General features: G+C 47.6%; 1 protein-coding gene across 1 annotated transcript in view; it reads right to left on the bottom strand.

The window, feature by feature from the left end:
- Positions 1-874: 874 nt before the first annotated feature.
- The window catches only part of ARHGEF4 (Rho guanine nucleotide exchange factor 4), a 230,653-nt gene continuing 208,896 nt past the window's right edge, over positions 875-22,631 (bottom strand). The window contains 10 exon segments of the mRNA XM_014941530.1: positions 875-2,442; positions 2,445-2,542; positions 3,753-3,830; positions 4,518-4,761; positions 5,604-5,735; positions 6,631-6,760; positions 7,855-8,087; positions 8,680-8,859; positions 9,864-10,058; positions 12,757-12,936. Of these exon segments, the coding sequence (XP_014797016.1) occupies positions 2,350-2,442; positions 2,445-2,542; positions 3,753-3,830; positions 4,518-4,761; positions 5,604-5,735; positions 6,631-6,760; positions 7,855-8,087; positions 8,680-8,859; positions 9,864-10,058; positions 12,757-12,936 (1,563 nt within the window). The 3' untranslated portion in view covers positions 875-2,349.

Genomic DNA, 22,631 nt, shown 5'->3' with positions numbered 1-22,631 from the left:
TTTGGGGGGGGTGGGGAGTGTGAAAGGACAAGAAAGAGGGTGAGGCCAGGCAGTGCTGAGCCCAGGAAGGCTGATAATGCAGATGTAAGGTGCAAATGAGGCCTGAGGTTTGGATTTTTTTGGTCTTTTTGTTGTTGTTTTTTGTCCCCCCCTGACTTTAATGGACCACACCTGCGATGGGCCATGGGCTTGTTTTCCCAACTGCTGCTTACCTCTAGAGAGGCATTTTTGACACCAGACCTGACTTGTCACTGCTGGCTCAGGTCACTGTGAGGCAGCCAGCAGCCTCTCAAGGCTCTGCTGCCATGTTGGTAAGGCCCATGGTCTAAATCTTCTATGGGTGCTGCTGCCTGAGAGGGAAGTTTTGGGGCGGGGGGTGGTTTGGTCACCATTCTGTGTAGGACTGTACTGAATGGTGATGGTCCTGCCTAGGAGAAGAGCATGGAGTTGTGTGTTTTTCAAGGAGATAGGGCAGGGTGGGCAGGTCCCAGGAGGAGAAGCTGGGTTGTCTTTCAAGTATGTTTCTTACTTCTTGGTGCTGGCTGTTCCTCTTTACTTCCAGATTGCTCAAAGTGGGATTGAGCAGCCCTTGCATTGTTTCTGACGTTTCCTAGACATGTTTTCCATTCACATAACTCTCAGGAATTTGGGAGCTGGTGACGTGCTAACCTCAATCAGTGTTCTACGTGCCCAGCAAAGTCTCTGCTTCACCAGTCTCCATCCCAGGGATGGCTTTGTTGAGGGTGACCTTCTAGCACAGCCTCTACTGATCAGCAGTCGCTTTTTAAGCTGCAAGAGCAGAATCTCTACAGTGACTTTGAAGAGAAACAAGTTCACACAGATAGACATGTTGGAGACAAACACAGGCTGAGAGTCACTTTTACAAGTTTCTTTATGAAATTAAATGTTGCCCCTGCTCTGGGGGGAAGATATAGTGCAAGAATGACTTTGTACATGCTACTGAATTCAGATATCCCTGGATGACCAGATTTTGGTCAGCTACAGCATCAGCAAACACTGGATTTCTGAGCTCTGCAGACAGTTGGGGCTCACTCACACTAGGTTCAGGTTGGAATGAGCAGGTGTCTTTCTTCCACTGTCACAGGCTGTCTCCTAAGCTAGGGAATTCAGTCAGTATGGCTTCTAACTCTCACTATGGTAAGGCAAATCTTTCCTTTTCCTATCCAAAGTTTAAATTAATTTATTTTTGGCCACAGTTTGAAACATGGGTACTTAAAGTGAGGCTGTTAATACTAAATCTAGGCCTTTTTTAAAGTGGCTTTCTATTTTTTAAAGGTTTCAAAAACTTGTAGTGGTACCCCTTGGACTGAAGGTGTGTGGGAGCTTGCATAACAATCATGGGTTTAGTCTCTCAGGGTTAAACTGTAGACTCTGACTTCTGGGAGCTAGGGTTGCAAATATTGACCTTTCTTTAAAAAAAGAACAAAACAAAAAACAAAAACCAACCAGACAAAACAGGCATCAAGTTAACAACATCTGACAAGAACAATTACAGACTTACAAAATACACAGTTCTGATTTTTACCATAAATAAACACATTACAAACAATGAGCATTTTCATTGGCCAGGAAATATGGCAGAACGATGGAGAGAGGAGAATCGAAGGAATCGAGTACGGTATTAATTAGGCACATTTTTTTTTCTCTAACTTAGGTAACTCAAACCCACTAGAGAGATTCTTGAACTTTACTCATGCTGCAGGTTGATTGGCACCGTTAACGTACGCTGGAGTTCGTCGGTGGTGGAAAGGAAAAGGTCACAGTGCGATACTCACTGCTGTCTGCTCTGAGAGCCCGCAAAGGCGACCGACCCACTGAGACCTGGGTAGGAGGATCATGTCTCTGAGAAACGGGGGAGTGGGGGTGGGCAGAGAGCAGAAGGGTTTCTCCCTCCACAGAAAACGTGTCAGTGACTCTGAGCTGTTGTTGTGAGGGTGTCAGCGGGCACGGCGCGGGCTGGAGCGTTGGCTGCCCTCCCCTCTGTCTGACAGCTGCCAGACAGCGGCGGTCACTGCAGGAAGGAGCTGGTCCAAGCAGGGCTGACAAACGAAATCTCTTCAGATGCAACGTGTCAGGCTCCCTCCTGCGAGCGCTGCCTGGAAGTTTGCCGCTGGGGCACTGTGCAAGGCTGGCTCCATGGGACTGGCACAAATGCACACGTGTGTGCAAGCACACACACACACACGCAGTGTCTCACCTCGGAGCCAGCGCGGTCAGTCGGTCTGCAACATAAATAGGGAAGGCAGGAGCACACGTGCCATCCTCTGTAAACAAAGGATTGGGAGAACCTGGGCTCCACCTCCCGGGACTGACAGATAAAGTGCTTTCTCAGAAGGGGTTCAGGCACAAACACGGGGCTGCCCTTATTTGCGGAAGGGTGTCAGCCTGCTGATGTTCTGCCAGAAGTTCGAGGGCTTGCGCTTGGGCTCTGCCAGCATGAAGACTTGCTGCTGAGGGAGCGTGGTAGGCAGGGTGGGATGCTTCTGACGCATCAGAAAGTCATAGTATGGCCTGGTGACGGCTGTGATGGGGAGGAGATGAGAAGCACATTAGTGGAGCACAGCTCCCCTCCCCACCCCCTGCCCAGTCCCTGCTAAAGCTGCAGGGGAACAAACTGGGTTTCTCCTAGGATTGCCCTTAGTTCCAGCTAAGGAACTTAGCTGGTTCCTTTTTAGGGTTAGAGTTGATGTCACGGAAGTCCCAGAAGTGTCAAGCGTAAGTGACAGGTCTTCTGTCAACAGGGCAGCTGGGCTAAATAGCTGTAGCTCGTCATTTGTGACAAATTAACTGGTGCCTTTGGTTGTTTTTGGAGAAGCTGATGAGCATATGGTGCTTCTGTTGCCTGGTACTACATCCTGCACTGGATTTCTGAGTCATACTGGTCAGTGCCTAGACAGGGCTGGCTTGTGGGGTCTCCTGTACTGCTTTGTTCCTAGGGCTTCGCTCGGGTCTCTTTCCAAACTTCCTTCTGTTTGCAGCCAAATCTTTCTTCTGACTTATTTTGAAATTTAGCCAAGCTTTCTTACGGGACACTGGGCTAGGATTTAACTATGGGCTGGTACCACCAAGAGAAAGTGGTTTCCTTGCTGTGGGTCCAGAGGGAAGCAAGTGACATCTCTTCCTCTGGATAGAGAGGGGTGGTGGCATCACAAAATGGGGTTAACAGGACTTCTGAGCTGCCAGTGTTGTGGGCACAGGAACTCTCCTTTCTGTTGCTTGAGTTCACTCTCCCCTGGCTGCTGCTAAATCCTTCTTGTCTCTGGTGCTGTTCTGCCCAAATCACAGGTTTCAAAGCATCTCCCACAGGCACAACTGCCCGGGCAGGAATGGTCCCTGCTGCAGTGACCTCTTCCACCCTCCTTGGATCACGGGGATTAATAAAAAGCTTAAGCTTGTCTGTCCACAGCAGGAACACCGTGCTGCTTGGAGAGCCTGGCTCCCAGGGCGAGGCTGGGAACCAGCCCTGGAGCAGAAGCTGCCGGTTTGTCGGTAACTGGGGTTTCTGGCGCAGGGCTCAGCAATCGCTGCAAGGAGCTCTCCTGCACTGAGGAAGTTTCCCGAGTCCAGCTGTCTCAGTCTACCAGGAGCTATCCTGCAGGTTGTCACATCAGAGCTCACCATCTGGCCTCCTCAAGAGCTTGTTAGTGCCACTTCATTGAAACTATGCCCATATAGTAAATATAGAACCACCCCCCACTCCCAGCACCTATATATGTTCAGGTGTGACTTACCCTTAGGCTTCCCAGTGTGGTGCTGCTTGCTGGCATTCAGCATCGCCTGCTTCTTCTGCACCTCCGTGATGGAGAAACCTTGAAGATAAAATAGAGTTTGTCAGCAGGAGGTCGTCATTCCCATCTCAGGGGAAGACACTGGCATAGACAGTGAGGGGAACACAGGGGCAGGAAGGTGCCCGAGGTGGGAGGGCACAAGCTGAAAGTGCTGCCAGAGCTGGAAGGGGCAGGTCCCTGGCCTGTGCCACACTGCACAGCTCTCCCTGCTCTCACACCAGGTTTCCTGCCTGCCCTCCCCCCCACGCCTTGCTGGGTGAAGAAGCCAGTCCAGACCAGCTGCGGTTCAAATCTCATTAGGTCACACAAGCCTGAATTAAGCAGGATTTGGACAAAACAATGAAAGCCCTCTCACAATGAGAACCCTTGACTGAACATGTTTTGTGCAGACATTGCCAAGTTGGGCACTCACACTGTACTGCAAAATAATGGAAGCTGTGTGTCATATATTGACTACTGTGTCAGCTCTGCTTGAACTCATTAAAGACACCTCAGCCTCCCTGGGGACGCACCGCAGCATCTGCTCACGGTGGTTTGCATTTCTTTTTTTTCAGTTGGACAGATTCATTGAGAATGTGCAATTCAGCAGCCCAGAGCTGGGCTGGAGCAGGGACTGGCTTCTCCACCCTTTGGGTAAAAAAAAAAAAAACACCACAAACCCCAGCAGCAACCCCAACCCACTGTTTCACAGCATGGCTCTTTCTGTACCTGTCTCCTGGTCGAGCTGAACCTGTCTCCTTTCATTCTCAAATGCCTTCAGCCAGCGCTGTTTCTGCTCAGGCTTTTTTGCACAGAATAAGTGCACTTCCTCAGTGTCCTGGCAGTGCAACTTAAATGCATTTTTCACGCTGATATTGAAGTCCTTGTCCTTCCCATCTTCTACATCCAGTATTTCCATATCATCCATGTTGATCCGACTCTTGTAATACAAGATGTCCCGGCGCAGAAGGTCCTGTAAGAGAGACCACAGAGACTCATACAGATGTTCCTTTTTCCTGTCCCTTCCTTAAACATTCTTTTTCTTGATATGGTGAAGTGTCGCATGGTGTCTTTTAGTGGTGGGGTCAGGATAGGGTGGTATCTACTGTTGTGGGATATCAGCTGCCCCAAACAGCTCTGAATGAGAAGCAAGCTTGTGTTATTATCCATGGTCCCAAATGCTCATTTAGCCTGTGTCAGAAAATAGTATTTGAATCCTACAGGCCCAGTTAGAAAGCCAAGAAAATGTAATTAACTTTTTAGGTTTTGTGTTGACAAGAAAAAGTAATTTTGACAGCAGCGATAAAAAAAGTGAGGGTCTCATGCCTGAGTTACCTGGAACTACCTGTAGACTGTGGATCATGCAAAAAAATGTAGGATGTGCAATTCTGAAATTACAGACTTACATATGATGTTAATAGAGTCTTATTGACTGTCAAGGGCCACAGCTTGTCATCAAAGCTGCAGGGACCTTCTGAATATGGTATTAATCTCACACAGAAATGCAGTGAAAAAAATACATAAAAGAAAATGGGTGGCAATGCTTATAACTGAGTTGTACAAAATAAAGCCATGCGCTAACCCTTGAAGCAGTGCAGTGCTCTTCTCTCCTGCTCTAATTCCTGTGGCTTATTGCTGTGGTCAGGTTCACAGAACACACCAGGATGTTAAAGAAGAGACTGCAACAAGTGCACGTAAAGACCTTTGTGCCAGGAGCACGTGTGGTGAGGATAAGGAAACAAAGGGGTAGGGAGGGTGTTCACTGAGTCCTGTAGCACTGTCATAGGGAGTAGCTGTGCCTGGCTCATGGGTTACCTTCTTGCAGCAGACAAGCTGGTGATCGAAGAGGAAGAACATCCGCTGTTGGCTCTTGGCTTGAGGGTGGGAGATTTTGGTTAATTCCCCGGAATAGATGAGTTCTGAGCTTCTGACTAGGACATCTTCACCCTGAGAACAGCACAAAGAACAGGTTGGTCTCAGCCATCTGAAGCCAGGGGAGTAGAGATAAGCCTGTAGTCTCATAGGAGAACGTCAGCTTGGCTGGGGGGCCTGGTGAATTCCTGCTGATGAAACTCTCTTCTGGGAACGAGAGGGAGCCCCTGTGCTGGAGGACAGTCCTTGTCACATCAGGGGGACACTGTGCTTGTGGCACCCAGGGAATGGGAACTGAATTTGATAAGAACAATAGTGTGTTAAATGAAAAAAAATCTCCTTTTCCAGGGAGACTGCTCAGGGCAAGTGGTGTATCCCTGACACTGAAGCAGGCAATAAGCAGGGAGCTGAGAGTTCAGCCTGACATCCTTGGGGAGGGAGACAATCTGGTTTTATTGAATCTAGGATTTAGAAAATTAGTAGTATTGTTTCTTATATTTAGCTTTTTTTTTTTATTAATGAGTCTACAGGGAACTTTGGCTTCGTCATTATATCAGAGCTTGCCTTTCTGCAGGAATAATGTGGCTTATTCAGCATTAAGGGGAAGTTCTGCTCATCTTGGGAGTTTGAAATCCCTCAAGAGAAAATGGGGGACAAGAGGAAAATAATAGGATTTCACTATTTCACTAACCTAAATGCTAATTGTATTCTGCAAGGAAAATGGGGAAACAAAAATTCCAGGGAACATACAAAGGGAGCAGGTCTAGCTGGGTTAGGTGCTAGACCTTTTCAGTTGTACTAAAAGATCACAGCTGTTTAAATTGAAAAAAATAAATAAACAGGGACAGCAGAACTGAGGTAAGGCTGGATGGCCATCCGTATGAAGGTGTTGCTGTAGGGCAGAAGCTGATGGAGGGGAGAAGAGGGGCAACACAGGACACTGAATTCATGGGGCAAGTCGGTCTCTTACCTCCCAGTCCTCTATCGAACTCTGCCACTGAGCGATTTTGTCGATGTTCTCCAGCCGCCGCTTTCTCTCATTGATGAGCCGAGCAACGTTCTTCATGGCATTTAAGGCAGCTTCGACGTCTTTAAAATCCCTGGGGTTGGGTAGAGGTGTTAGGCACCACAAAACGACACGTGGTTATTGTACCTACACTCCAAAGGACTGCAGTCGAGCTCAGCCTGGTCCTGGGGAGCAGAAAGCATGAGTTCCACTACCCCAGCTGTTTTATACTGGAAGTTGGAGGTAGATGTTTCTGTGGGCAGCTTCAAATAGGAGCCGATGGTTTATCTGGAAGGGTAGGACAGATGCTGATCTACCCTCCCCCTGACACCATCTGCTGCCACCAGCTCCTTCTGCTGAGTAGCTGGGAATTCTGCACAACCTGCTTCTAACACAATGTCCAAAACATCTGTGTACTGCATTGAGGAGCTTTCTGTTAAGACATGAGCTTCAGAACAACATGCTTACAGGCTTAATAAGACATGCTTAAAACCATTCTGAGAAATACCAGTGCTGTAATTAGGAAGGTAAAATTAAGCCAAAATGGACCAGTATCAACACTTTCCCTTAATGGAGATTTTTCAGGTTTTATTTCTGTACCTCATTATTTCAAGTGCTTATTATTTCAAGTGACAGAGTTATCTGAGCTGAGGGCAGGGCCTTCACCCTGAAACTGAGCAATGGATTTGGGGGCTTTGGAGCTGGTGCTGAAGAGGTGCATGGATTGCCTGCTGTAGGCCACTGCTTCCCACTGGGGAAGCACTGGGCAAACTGCATGGCTGCCACTAGCCCTGACATGCTGTGGTGGAGTTACGTGGACATTTGGGGGTCTATTCAACCCGCGCTTTTGGAGGCAAAGATTCCAGCACCACCACTGGAAACATTTAGCTCCAAAGGGTGCATGTGCTGGTATCACAGATACATGGGCCAAATAAAATAGAAAAGTACCATTATAAGGTGAACCTTGCAGCTCCAGACCTGTAAAAGACAGGAAAGCCCAGTGCTACGGTAATGGAAAATGATGTATTTGATAGAAAAATACTCTTTTTTCCCCTGGTTTCTACAAGGTGACTCAGAAGAATTGTGGTGTTGGCTGCCCTTGGCAACCTGCCCTCAATACACGATTCTGCATTAGTCCATGTCCATGAGACAGGTCTCGTTCCTTCCCTCCCCCCCAGTCTGACCTACCTGTGCTGGGGGTTGGTGTATTTGAGCAGCTCAGCCAGCTGCAGGGGATATTTGCAGATTTTCTGCACAGGAGTCAGCAGGAACCCATCCAGAGAGATGTCGATCATCTTCTGCAGCAGGCGGCAGGCTTCGAAGAAGTAGACGTACTTGTTAACCTTGGTGAGGCGGGAGAGCTCCATGCAGGCGTTGGGGTGGTTGTTGCAGTACTCAGAGTAGATCTGAAACTCCGTTTGCTGCGAGGGAAAGGAAGGGATTTACTCTCTGTGTTCTTTAGGGTGATGGCCCGGCTCAGACTGCTGTGTGCGAGCTCCCTGTGTAGGTCCTACTCCTGTATCACACGGGGCTTTTGGTAATTTTTATCCTCCCCAGACCTTGAAGCCTGGAGACCCAAAGCTGGGGATGGGCAGGGTATATTAAAAGTTACAGCACAGACATTTCCATGGATTCTGGCTTGTGCTCAACTGAATGTTTTTAATGACCAGATCAGCAGTTGCTGATCCTGCGCTGACCCGAAAATACCACAGCTGCAAACTTGGGTCCAGCTTGAGATTTTAGAATCTTCCTATGTTTTTGCCTAAAATAGCATGGTCTGGCAGGGAGTGTCGTGTCAGAAGCTGAAGCATTTTGAAAATGTTGTTTCCATAGGATCAAGAGCCAGAGGATCTTTGGTTGGGAGGTGGCTAACCAGGGGTGGTGGTAGCATTTTAATTTGGTTGGATGGGGTTTGTTAAACAGAGCCTCTTCAGTTCTGTCAGATCAATTTCTAAATCCTCTGGCTGAATCCATGCTCAGCTACCCCTTTCCCATGAAGTCAAGTTTACTTACATATTCCAAGAAGCATGAGCCAACCTCACTCAAATGTGGGTGGTCTTTGTTGAATTTCTTCTCTAGTGCTTTAACAAATTTCTTCTGGCACCTGTAGATGTCCTCAATATTCCCAAAGATTGTCTTCAGCTGCTCTTCTGTAAACATGTCAGCTCTCTTGCGGCACTGCTTAATGTAACCCTAGAAGGAAACCAAATTGGAAACCTCCTGGGCATTTGCTCTGTGGCCTCTGGTCATCAACAGAAAACCCCATGGACTGTAGTCAGTTGTATGGCAGGTTCCCCTGCCCTCTCCCTGCATAAGTGCGTCTGTGTTTAGCTGTTATTTCCTCTAATACCACCCAAAACATGGTAGAAATAGAAACCAAACCACAGTTACATCATTGCCTTAAACAATACTGTAACCCACACTTGAAGGAGTCCTGGAGGTGCTTGCTTTCCTGTTAGAAACACCTGTTAGTTCTGACCCCAGCACTGATCCACTGATAGATTTAGGCCAATTAAATCCAGTTGTGGATCTGTTTTGGATGCTGGAGTCAGGAAATGCCTGGTTGACTCAAAGGAGAAGTGCACGAAGGACACGGGGGGACACTGCAGGAGGAAAGGCTCGTTAAGTGTGTGCTGCTTTGCCCCAGCTGCCTCTCCTGGCAGGCACTACATTTTTGTGTCATTTCAGTGAAGAACTATGTTCATGCAAAACTCTTACCCATTACCTCCATTTACCCAGTGTGTATGACAGTGTCTCTTTCAGAAGAGGTGTTGCAATATTCAGCGTATTTGCAAGTGAAAGACCTAATTGGCTGAACATCCCCCAGTTGTTTTGATCGGAGCATGACTTGCCTGAAGGCTGGAGTTGCTGATTATATTACCTCAGAACATACATTAAAGAGGACAGCAATGCTAGACATTTACTTTTCTCTGACTTGGGAAATTCAATTAATTCCATTTAATCAGAGCCCAAGTTGGCGCTTCCAATATAGGGGCATTTGGGATATTACTGTAATGAATTGTCTTCTGTTTTCTGAGCGTGCAACGTCATTAAGCAGAGCAGGCTCTGGTGGAAATACAGGCTCATTTTCAGAAAAGAAAGGTAAACCTGCTTAGTGTCACTCTGGGCAAGAATGGGACATCCTCTGTTATCCTTCAGACAAGCTCTAACACTCACTTCCCCCTTTATTCAGTTACCTCACAAATGTCCTTCAGATGCTTGATGTAGTCTCTCTCTGTGCTGATGATCTCATTGATGACGTTGGTCCTCATTTGGTCTTTGGTGGTCTGCCCCATCCCAAAGCGGCGGGTGCCACTGCTGGAGTCGTCCTCTTTGCCACCCTCTACCTTCAGGGGATAATCTTCCATGGGTTCATCCTGGTTTACCCGCAGCTGTGCCAGACACAAGATGCTCACTGTTTATATTGTATATAGATTTGTATATTTATGTATATAAACTCAACTCTTCCAAGGAAAAGAAGTTTGGGACAGTTGACTGAATGGCAGACAAAGACTGAGCTAGGGTAAGGAGTGAGAAGGGCTGCTACATGTTTATTACTTGCAAACACAGTTTCCCCTTTGCAAAGCTAAGGCCAGATAACCAGTTTTGGGAGGGTACTTTCAAGCCACAGGACAGGAGCTCCTGCTGTGACGGGTGGGTTTAAGCAGGCATCTCTGCTGGACAGAAGTCAAGGGACTATATATAAATTCAGGACAGGGAATGGTTTGTCAAGTGAAATCTGCTTAGGTGCTTGTGAGAGGGTGCTTAGGGAGGGAGGGGGAAACCACTAAATAGTTACCTTTTTTATATAGCTTTATTGTTGTTCGCATATTAAAAATAACAGGTGACCTCTCAGTATCTGCTTCCCCAAGATTATGTAAAGAGAATTTAGCATTAATATAAAAGCAGATACAGACACCAGTGGGCATGTAACACGGTGAGGAGTGGCATTACATTACAGGGCTGTGTGTGAAACCCACAGTTCCTGCACAGAGCCCATCAGATGGCAGCACAGCACGAGCAGAGAAAAACACCAGTGTTCTGTAGGCACTGAGTCCTACAGAGTCTATATGTCAACGACAGCAAAGTACCTTAGTTAATAGCAGGCAATTATTGGTGCATTTCACTTAGGAGCTTTGTTTTATGTAGTGGCATTGTAGCTCTCAGAGTGCCCATGGGAATGTTCTGTACCCAACTCAAATCATCAACCCCAGCACAGAGAAGTGAAAAACACTGAAGGGGGAACACGCGCAACTGTAGGCATTTTTAGTACAATCACACAGAACTGCATTACACTTTTAACCGTAGTTTCTTCTGGGCAGGATTTCTTACCACTTAATCTAGATATATCTACATACAGGAAACAGTGCATACCCATCCCCTGTCACCATACACACAGATTACATTTACTCACTGGTTACAGCTGGTGAAACCCTCAAGATACGAGATCCTGGTTTTCCTTCACTGGGAGCAGAACATTTCCTTGCCTTACCCTCAGACCCTGGCCCAAAACTTGTGTGGAGTAACTGAGAGACCTGTGGATTTATCCAAGTCCCCAGACATAGTGGCCCTCCCAGCTGGAAGCTTGAGACCCAGTGATAATTAGCAGGAAATCTTCACTCAGATGCTTGGATAAGTGTTGTAATTACTCTGCTACAAGAACTTGTTGCTCTGCATCCCTAATGGCTAGCACTAGTCTGCTTTCCCCTCAAATACTATCACAGGTTTTTGCCAGGCAGGACAACAATTAAACTTAATCAGTAACATGAAAATAAAAACAAAAGGCCTGTCCTTTGACTGCAAAAAAAGCAGTTCTGTCCCCAGCGGTGCTGGGCATTTGGTCCCAGTAACCTTAGTGCAAAAACATCCACAGCTTGTAATAGTCCCCCAGCTGAGACTGTCTCCTGCAATCTAAAACAAAGCATTTCAAAACTTTTATAGCACTGGCTGCCCCACTTCTCCAAGGACTTTTGCTAAAGACACCGGATCACCTCATATCACCTCCTTTCATGCTTCACCTGGTTTTGGGTCACTTGTGATCTGAAATGACCCGGATAAAGAGCTAAAGGGCTGAGAATCTCTGCCCTTAGGCCCCTAATTGCCTTTGCAGTACTGAGGAGCCTGCCCTGAAGCAGTGAAAGCAGAGCCAGGCCTCCACACCACTTCACAGTCCAAAGAGAGGAAAAAAGCCTTTCTCCTCACAGCAGGTACCCAGACCCCTTTTTTACCCCCACTTGCACACAGAATTCGGGTGTGTTTCAGAATGCTCTGCTGGAAATCAGTCCAACCTCTGCAGTACACAGCTGGGGCTGTTCTATATGGGCTTTTTAGCTGGCACCAAGGGAGACCCTTGGCCCAAAAGCATCAAGTGTTTCATATTCCCCCCATCAGTTGTCCCACAATGACCTCCAAGATATTTTTTGTGTTTTTCTCCCCCATTTTTTAATGCCTGGAATACAGCTCTGTGTGGTAGCCCAGCAGCCAGATGTTTCTAAGACGCCAGGGCTCAGAGAAGGTGCAATTGTGAGCCAGGTGGTTGCATGCTTTGGGATGTGGCATTGCAGTGGAGCCAGCGCCAGATGGAGAAAGCTAAATTTGGTGCCATGCTTAAACATACTGTCTGAAGTGGATACTACAGTGAAGGCTTCTGCCAGCTGCGTCTGTGATTCTACTCTGTTCTCTCTCCCTCTATTTTCCTAGGGATTACTCTCCAGGAGAGTAGTCGTTGCTCACTCCTGAAGGGGATGCTGTGTGCTCGGGCACAAACCAGCCCAGGTAAAATGGGTAAGCAGGAGCCCAGGCTGCAGACCATCAACACAGGGCTGCTCCCCAACTGGTGCAGCTCAGCTTAGCTCCAGAGTCTGGAACTGAACCACCCTTGCTCAGATTTACTCATGTAAAGACTTCTCCACACTGGTGGCAACTCAGCCGGGCGGGCCCGACGTACCATAGCACATGTAACAAGACATGTTGAACCAGTTATCTCTAGCAGTGAAAGTGGTGAGGGGTCACTACAGAACACTAAACCTGGAGAAAAAGAGGAAACACTTGGTGCTAATGGAGAGACATAAAGAAACATCAAGCTCTTACCCGTACAAAGCTGGCTGGAAACCAGCCTTCGCTGTCCAGAATCCTCCCCCACCACCACTCCTTGTTGGTAGCATCCATTACTTCAATGACATCGCCGGCCTTGAATCCCAGCTCTTGGTCATCCATCGTGACATGGTCCCAGAGGGCTTCTGCGTACACCACGCTGCCATCACTGATGAGCTGTGGACAGAGCAAGTCACACTGTCAGCTGAGCCAGACAAGCATTGGTAACTGTTTGCCCCCCATCAGCAATGTGACAAGGAGTTGGTCCTACTCTGGCAGTTGCTTCGACTGACCCTGCTCTCAACAGCACTTATTCAGAATCACTAAGACACAATACATTTGCTACCATAAAGAACGTAAATTTGATGCTGTGGAATTTCTTGCTGGTGACTTTGCCTCAGCCAGGAAGCAAGTGGTACGTTGCTGGAGGATGCTCTTGTGCTGCCACTGCAGCCCTGCTTTGGAAAGCCTTGAAATAAAACCTTGAGCATCAACGTTTAGTGCCATACTTCAGAGCAGAAGGTATTCTGAGACCTCAGAGCTAGTCTAGGATGGGTAGAGCCTTAAGTCTTTAAGGTGGTTAAACTTAGCACTTAAGGTGCTTAAAATAAGTCTCCTGGAGAGTTTAAGTAATTTTGCTGAGGGACAGCAGTTATTTACTACATGTCCCATAGACGCTACTCTAGGAAAAGGACCCCCAACAACTAAAAAAAACCAAACCAAAATAAAAAAACCCCAACCCGCATGGCCAGAGGCTGTGGGGGGACTCCTGAATACAGTGACGATTGTGTCTGTGCCTGATGCAGTTCTCAACCCTCACACCTAGCTATGGGCAGTGGTGTATTTTGGTAAGCTGTTCTCTGGGGGCTCCAACAGGGAGCCCCTGCCTGATGCCCACAGGGTTTCCATGGCAGGGGCTCGTTGCTCGGTCACACACACAGTTGTGTGCTGCTCTGGGGTACTATTTTTGCCCCTCCCCAAAGACAAAAGATGTGTGTTGTAAAAGAACATCAGGATAATTGCGCATACAGTAAATCCGGAGAGAGTTAACGAGGAATTTGAAAGAAAATTGAAATACAGTCTGCCTTTGGATAGCAAGTGTCCCTTCACTGAACCAGAAATGGCTTAATGCAGTGGTTCCATTTTGACAAAAATAACAGGACGATTGGGAAGGAGAGGTTGAGAGGTTCCTACTTATCTCCACAGCCAGTTTGTTGGTGCCCCCTCCATCCCCTGGCTTTTCTCAGCTGCCCAGGGCTGGCTGTGTCCATATTGCAGCAGGGCTCTGCTCCTGAGGCCCAGCCAGCAGGGGACATAGGGGACATCCTGCTGTCACACAGCCAGCCAGTGCCACCACTGGAAAATAGTCCCAGAGTCTTAAATGGTGTCTCAATGGTCTATGCTCCTAGAGCAAGGACAGGCTTTGGTCACAAGGCAAGTAGAGAAGGAGGATCATTAGCCTCAGAAAACCACACACCAAGAGAGGGGGGGATGCACCACACAGCAGAGCAGCAACGTCCAGTCAAAGGGCAGGTGTTTGTCCTAATGAGCTGCGGGGGGAAAGGGTATTTGGCTGGACAATTAATGCACGCAGCTGATAGGGCTGTGTGTGGTGCTTTTTACGCATAGTTCACTTAGCAGACATATTGCATGTAATTTGACAAGCTTGAAGCATACTCAGCATTATGAATAAACCCTTAATTCATATTTTTGAAACACTTGTAGGTCTTGTCAGGCTTCCAGAAAATTTTAGCTTTCTAACATAAAGCAGTGACGACTGGAGCAGGGAAGAGAGTGGATGTGAAAGTGTCTGTTTTCCCAAGCTCAGCTCCCGGCTGCAGTTACAGACCAGCGGGGCGGTGGAGGACGGGGGGGTCTTGGCTGCTCTCAGCAGCAATCCACCTGTGCTGATCCATTGGCTTTTGTGACTTCAGTGACAAGTGACGGTGTGGACCACGAGCTGAGCCCAGCTCCTCCCTTCTGCGGGGTGAGCAGAGCAGTAGCAGGGTGATGGGGTGGCTGGAGCTGAGCATCGGAGGGGAACCGATCCCATACACTGCTCTCTCTCACACCGAGTGCTGGGGAGGCACCTGCACTTCGTGAGCCCTAGCTCCAGGTCACACCAGAGCTGCTGCTACACCACGCCGAGTCACATGTCCCCATGGGTAAGGGCTGGCTGTTGCTCAGGAAACAGGCATATGCTAATACATCTTTGGGAAGAGGGCTTTTCAACCTACAGATTGTGACCAGCACATAAAGAACGTGGCTCTTTCTAAGATAAAATACCTTTGCTGTGTGCTTCTTAACGCCACTGTGAATCAGGGCTGTCAGTATGGGGTGGCAGCTGGAGCACACACCACAGCCCCAACCGGAGAGAGACTAACTGGACTTCCTCTGTAGCATTTTGATGATCACACAAGCAGAGCCCTGATGGTTTGAAGGCATTAATACCTTACACTACCAAGCTGTCAGATCTCGGTATCTTAATGAGAAGACAAGAGGCCAAGCCTGACCTAGCATTAACAGCAAGTTAGGGTTGATACACCCAGCTCACAAGGGGACAGAGCCACATGGTTCTTCTCAGGACCACTGAAAGCCATGGGGCTGACTAGTGAATCCTCAGCTGGTATTTTAATCCATTCACTGACATTAATATCTTAAATTTTCTCCTTATAACAACAGCCTTTCTATGAATATGATTTGCCAAATACAGAAAGTCCCACCAGACCAATCACCAGCCCGTCCAAACAGGCAGAGGCAAGCAGACAAACCACTGCTATAGACAGTGCTCGTGAGGAGGAGTAACTAAAAATACACCTGAAATACAGGTCAGGATTTGATTAACTGACACCAACCACCATGTTTGTAGGGAGGAATGATCAATGTGGAATAAAGCAAGAAATAAAGCATAAAAAATACTTTATATACGGTTTGGATTGTCTCAGTTAATTTAATCCAGCAGCACTTAAACACCTCCCTGACTGCGGGCTGACAGTCTCTGCCTGGTCCCTGCCCCACTTCAGTCCGTGCGGGTGTTCCTGGGGGTGGGCAGGGGAGCAGACACTAACGCTGGGAGGTGTGTAATGCTCACCATGCTCAGTGCTCATCTCACTATTAGCCCTCAGTCTGTACCAGTCTGTACCTCGTACTGTTTTTCTCAGATATCCAGTCCAGTTCCTAGGCCGATACAGAAATACCGAATACACCCGGTCTAACGGTCCCCTTCCCAGAGCAAACACTAAAGGGTAACTCTGAGCCAGGAGTGACATTTCCGTGGCACAGGAGCAGCCACGGCGCTACGTGTCACTGCAGCAGGTGGAGCTGCTCCAACACTGCAGCATCCTCACTGAGACCACACTGTTACTGGGGAAAAAGGGTTAGGACTTTCACTCCCTGTCCCAGGAAAGCTTAAACACTCCAGTAGATAAAAAGGTTTTCTGCAAACCGTGTTAAAAGCTTAAGGCAGAATCAATGGGCTATATTGTGAGAGCTGCTTGTCTTCCACAGAAGCAGGTATTTAAGGGAATGCTCACCATTTCCAAGCATGGCAGCTCCTCGGCTCAAAAGGCTCATCTTACCACAGGTTTTGATCTTTGCAATTAAAGCAAGGTTTGAAAAACAACTATTAATTTCCATATGAAGTAACATTTACGTGCTGGCTTTGTAATATCAAGGACAACTCAGTACATGCTCTCGAAAAGCCCCAAACCAGCCTCTAGAAGAGAAACATCAGAAGAGGGAGAATGCAAACCCAGCTGCTGTAGCTTGGCTGCAGTGAAAACAAACAAAAATTGGCTATTTTTCTTTCTTTGTAACAACATTTAAGCTTGTAGACAGCAACGTCTGCAGCCCAAAGGCAGTACTACTGATGCGTTGAAACTGAAAATCATCTGTAAGGCTGCCCTGTGCATCTGCAGGTGCTTCCCCTCTGCCCACGGAGCTGCAGCCTTGCCGCTCCCTTCGGACAGGGCAGACGCAGAGGGACGGGGCCGGGAAAGCCCCCTTGGTGCAGGTTTGCTCAGCTCCATCACAGAGAGATGGAGGCGGGGAACTGGGGGAGGTTTGCTGCACTACTCCTCCAAGCCAGGTCTGTGCACAGGCTGCCAAAGAGGAGACACAGCCAGGGCTGTCCCAAATTAAGTCCATTACACGTGGGCAAACAGACGTGGTGTTGCCAGGGCCCACGTCTATGGGCCTGTTCCAGCTACTCAGTCCCTCTTTGTTTCAGGCTGGATACCTTGACATAATTACCTTGTACATCCCGGTCTTGTTCTGACAGGAGCCCCAGGCAATATTAACAGAGATAAAGGATCTCGACAACTTACAGAAGGAGGGATGAAGATGCCTTTAGGAAATATTTATCTTTGCGCTACTCAGTTCTATTTGAATAAAATTTGAATAGCTTTCTCTTGATAATGTGAAGTACACTAGAGCATACGGAGCTAAAAAATGAACCCAGCAGCATCAGAAGATATTGGGAATGAGGCAGTTCAGGGAGAAGGTTCCAACAAAACAGAATTTACTTTTCAGCTCTGTGGCCCTAAACCAGACACCTTCTGAAGAGGACCTGAACCCAAGCCCTTCCTGGTGACCTGAAGTGGTTGCTGTGAAGCCTGCGATCATTGCTTGGCTGCCCCCAAATTTGTGTGTTACAGACTGACGCTGAGCTGGGTCAGCACATCAAACATTCAAACCCCACAGCAGCCCTGACCCCAGCGGCAAAGCTCTCCCCCAGCTCCAGTTCCTTCACCCCTCACTTTGCTTCCAGAGCTTCTCTTCTGCCTTCTCTCATGCAAAGTGCAGCAGAGGAGTTACAGAAAAATTCTACTTCCACTCTTGCCCCAAAGTAGTGCTTCATCCACACAAATACTTATCTTTTCTGACGGTGGGAGAAGCCAGGTAGCCTCTCCCCCAAACTGAACCCACGCGACAGTTTTCAGATCATCCTGACAGCTTGTTCTTGCTGCCCCTCTGCACTTTTCGCTTCACTGTTTAATGACGGACAACAGAGATGAAATTTATATCATAGAGCTCCCGTCATCTGAGCAGCAGGCATTTAGTCCAAACGAGTTACCTTGATGGTCTCTACGGAGCATCTCCCCTTTGTGGAGAGAGACAGGCACCCCAGGGAAGGGTTCACCTTAGGTATCTATCTTAGCATGATGAATTAACCAAGCCCCCGGGGGTCCTCTCTCCCTTCACCGCCAGGGAAGGAATTCGGGCTCGCCAGGACTCGCTGCCTGGCTGCGGGGTGCCAGAGCCACTGACACAACTCCTCAGCCACAGCAAACAGGTCATTGCTCCTTCCCACTCCTCTGTCTGCACGTTTCAGGGCAACACAAGCCCTCCTTGCCCCCGCGTTACACCAGACTCCTGGCCCCACACGGGCAGTGGGGTGCAGACCCACACGCCACCCCCCGTCAGGCCATGCCCTCGGCAGTCGTTGCCCGTTTCCCTTCTGTGGCAGCTGCATATTTTTTCAGCACAGATTTTAGAGCACTGATTAAGGATCGTGGAGGACTTTCAGGCATTTACCAAACACTGCAGAATGGCATTCAAAATATTTTAATTTGACAGCAATTCTCCTTAACAAATTTGAGATGTCAGTCAACCCAGATCTTAATCCAGTTAAGTGTGCTACACTGATATTCTATAGTGCTGCTTTTTTAATCAGTGCCTGTAGTCAAACTCCTCATGTGACATCTAGTACAGCTGCCTCCATTTACCAAACATTCAAAATTTGTCATCACATTTATTTGGTAAGAACTATTTTCCACAAAACCATTCTGACTGGCATTAATTACATTATTCCCTTTTATTTATATCATCTGAGTCCTGATTCTCCCTCAGAAGTGGTTTAAACAGATGGAGAGAGGAGGAGGGTCCCCCCGCAGCAGGGAAGGAGATGCTTTAAAAACTCCCTTTATCAAGTGCTCGAGGAGGAGGGAAGCAACCCTTGTGGAAAGCAGAGGCGGCAGAGCTCTGCTCCCTGGTACTGCAACCTGCCTGTGAGGAGCACAGCCTGAGAGAGCACGTCCATCTGAGTCCAATTAAATGTGACCTTTCAAACTCCAGAGTGATGCAAGAAGTTCTCAGTTCCTCACCTAAGATATGGGAGCTGATTATTATAAATGCAAGCCAAACCAACTGAAACTGCCTTAGACCATTTTACTTCTAGTTGAAAAAGGCCAGGAAAGTTCTTATGAAAGAGTGGGGATAGTTACTCATTGCTGAGGAGGACACCAACTCATCTAGACCTTGTCAGTGCCTCAGTATCCCTACCATCACTCTCCCAAGACCTGCATATCAAGGGAGTCTGCTAATTTTGGGCACTAACAGCCTTAAGCTTTGGCATAGGGAAAAAACAGGAGCAAAGCCCTTCTCAAACCTGTAAGTGATCTGCAAAAGGTTGTCTTTTATCACATTTTAGAGTTAAATGTTGCAGTTGCTGGTAGTGCTTACAGTAAGTAAAGCTGTAAAATAGCTTCCATTGTAACCTTTCCTAGGAGTTTCCAGAGCATACTTATTTAAACTTTTAAGACTTTTATTTTCTGGTCTAAATGAAATATATTTTGACTCTTTCTAAACAAGCAGATACAATGCTGACTGACAGGGTGCCCAAATGGCAAATGAAATTCTCCGCTGACAATTGCACACAAGCAGTATCTTACACAAATGACCGACCAAATGAGCTGCTCCTGGGGAACGTCTCTGCAGACAGATTTAAGCAAACACGGGCTGCTCCAGCAGGGTCACCAAATCTGAATGTCAGGGATGACTCAGAAAGAGAGAGGGAAGAGGAGAACTAGACAAGGCACAAAGGGCAGCACAAATCTGAAGTGGGAAGAGTTTCTAGGCTCGTACAAGCTACACAGACCGAGGACCTGCAGTAGTGAAAGGTGGATGGGGGGTGGCCACGAGATGCAGGGTTACAAACTGGTTATTTGCAACGCAAGGCTGATGGGGCCCAGGAAAATCACCAGGCAAGAAGTTTAGGACAAAAGCAGTACTTTTTTTCCCTTGTGGTACATAATTAGGCTGTGCCACAGGATGCCACAGAGCCAAACACACAGATGATTTAAAAAGAAATTAAGCAAATGTATGTCTTTCAAGGCCATTTAAACACATCGTGCCTGGATACAGGTGACCAAGGATCTTAAACACACCTGGGAGGGCACCCAGGGAAAAAGCCAGCCCATACTTGCATCCATTCCTGAGCAGTTACCCCAAGGCACAGATGAAGGTGCTACTGGCTGCCCCTACAGAGCTGGTCTGAGGACATTAGGGTAATAAAAGACACAAAAGAAAAGAACTGTTGAGTATTCGTATTGCCCAAAAATACTTCTTGAAAATGGTGAGCCCAGAAAATGTTAACTTGACAGGGACAGATACATTCCCTGAGGTAACAGCAACACTCCCGTTCAGGGGGAAAATTGGCAATTGCTAACGCAGTAATTACAAGGCTGTTAGGATGTTCTCTGGGGTAGGGCTGTCACCCTCCCGGCTGGGACAACTCCTGCAGAGGGAAGTGCAGCACTTCCACATGGCTTTGACATAACAGATCCCACACTCTTTATCCTACCCACGCAACACTCGCCAGGCACATGGAAGAAGGTCAGGCCACACACCTGGAGTAGACATTTGTCCCTACCACACAGATGTCCAACTCTTGGCCTTTTTTTTTTTCCCAAATAGGGGAGAATTAACATGTACCCAGACACACTTGGCTGTTCAGGCGTTGCCTGGGAGACTTACAGGGAGAAAGAGTCCTGGAGCACGGGTTCCAGGAGAGGGTATGAGCCACATCCTCACTCAAAATGTTCAGAAAGGCCTTTACAATTAAGAGCTCAAAGGACCTCAAAACCTCCTAACCACTCAAAGACAGAGAACTTAAGTCATTCCAAAGCTCTAAATCAGCTTAAACAGCTTAAACTCATCTAAGGCCTTAAAGTGTTTTAAGCATTTTAAACCCATCTAAAGCCTTAAAGTGGCTTAAGAACCTTGAAATATTCTAAGTCTTAAAAGTGGTTTAAGCATCTTTAACTTTTGGCTAACCCACTCCTCGTACCTCTCCCAATTGCATGGCACCCATCACTCCAGGTTAAGGTAGGATCCAAATGCCCCAGTCCCATATTACCCCGAACAGCCCAGATCTCTGAGACAACCCCTCTTTTGACCCGTTTCCAGCTATTCTGGGGTGCTTTGGGGAGCACTGAGCCCCTCTGTCCCAGCTCAGCACGGACCCCACGTCCTGTGACCGACAGCTCTGACTGCAGCACCTGGAGGGGGGTGCACACAACTCCCCGGGGGCTGGTGACAGAGTTCACGGGGCTGGAAACCAGCCACGCACTCCTCTATTCTCTTTGGTTTGCAAGACTGGAAAGGAGCGAGGCCTGGGGTTAACTCTCAGGTTTGAACAAGACTTTGACCTAGGGCTCACACATCTACAATGTTTCTAGTTTCTGGTTCCAGCTTGGCTGTAGATGAAACCTCTGTCAGACTGACTGACTCCCCTCTTCACCTCACCGACAGTTTTGAAGTCTAACTTCACTGCAGAATATGAAGCATACCTGGTTAATGCAATTTTTACATTTTCTAATGCCCTTATTTTAACTGTACAGCCTGGGAATGGAAATAGCCCAGCATATTTCTGTTCTCATGTTTAAGAGTGATTGCTGTTGCATCTTTTTTACACACAGTGTCTCAGGCCCCCAAATAAAACCTATTTGCTTTAGAAAAATTGTACGTAATGTTACATTAACACATTTTTATACCACTGATGCTACAAACTTGCCCCATTCTCCTCTTGCTGCTGCCTGCAGCTTTACCCTTCCTCTGTGCACTCCCACCAGCACAGCCCCTTGGGACATTTCCCATCCTTTTCCCTCACAGCAGGACAGGTCCCGATTCCACTGCTCTCCCATGACTCAGTTTTGAGATTCCTTCCTTTCTACCTCCCTTTTTGCTTCCTCTTTCACCATTATTTCTTTGAACAAATAAGGGACATACTGTACAGATCCCCCAGCGAAACGTATCCAAAACAGTTCAGCTGCAGCTCATCCGACAAGGATTTATTAAGGATAAATGTTGCATCCTGGCTCTTTGCAGAGGAAAAGGAAAGGGAACTGTGCAGTTCCCAGAGTTCTCCACCCGCTGATGACTGTTGCAAAATCAGTTCTAGCTTGAAGGCAAATTAATCTAAATTTGCTTTACAAATAAGGTTAAAGAAAACATTTTAAAGCAGATACAAACTGCGTTGCTAGCAAACCGCTCTGAATCATCAAAAGGTCAGCATCTCTTTGGGCTCACAGCGGGCAGGAAGCCAGAAACACAGTGCACGGCTTCTCTTTTCATGTGTGTGCATGATTTAATTTTAATGGAACACACTGCAATGAACACGCTGAAATGGTTTTTATTGCTCCTATCTCCTGTGAAAACATCTCCCCTGGATTAACAGCGCTGTGCCAAAGTCTGTACAACACCGGTAGGTGCTGGCAGATACGCTGGGCTCACAGAGGTTGTTTAGCAATTTCCATGAGCTGGCTCTCAGAGATGGTCTCCCTGCCACAAAAGAACCACACTCAGTTTAGTATCTGTTTCCTTTCTTCACCTTCTTCTCAGAGAGAAAACCTTGCAGGGTTTTGGTGACCCAAAACCTATGATTTCTGCCCCCCACCCCCTGCCTTTCTCTCCCAATGCACACACACTGCTTTAGATCCTGCCTTCACTGCACTAAGAACTGCTGTCTGGCCGTCTCTTTGAAAATGGGGCAGAGGAAAATCTGAATATCAGACTGAGAGAAGGAAAAGAACAAAAATTCTTGATAATGTCTCACTGTCAGGCAAAGGAGGCTGTCTAGCCTTTGGTTTTGG

The sequence above is a fragment of the Calidris pugnax genome, unplaced genomic scaffold (assembly GCF_001431845.1).
Source record: "Calidris pugnax isolate Ruff unplaced genomic scaffold, ASM143184v1 scaffold117, whole genome shotgun sequence".
Classification (NCBI taxonomy): Eukaryota; Metazoa; Chordata; class Aves; order Charadriiformes; family Scolopacidae; genus Calidris; species Calidris pugnax.
Note: the sequence above shows the minus strand (reverse complement) of the source record. Positions and strands in the feature narration are given on the sequence as shown.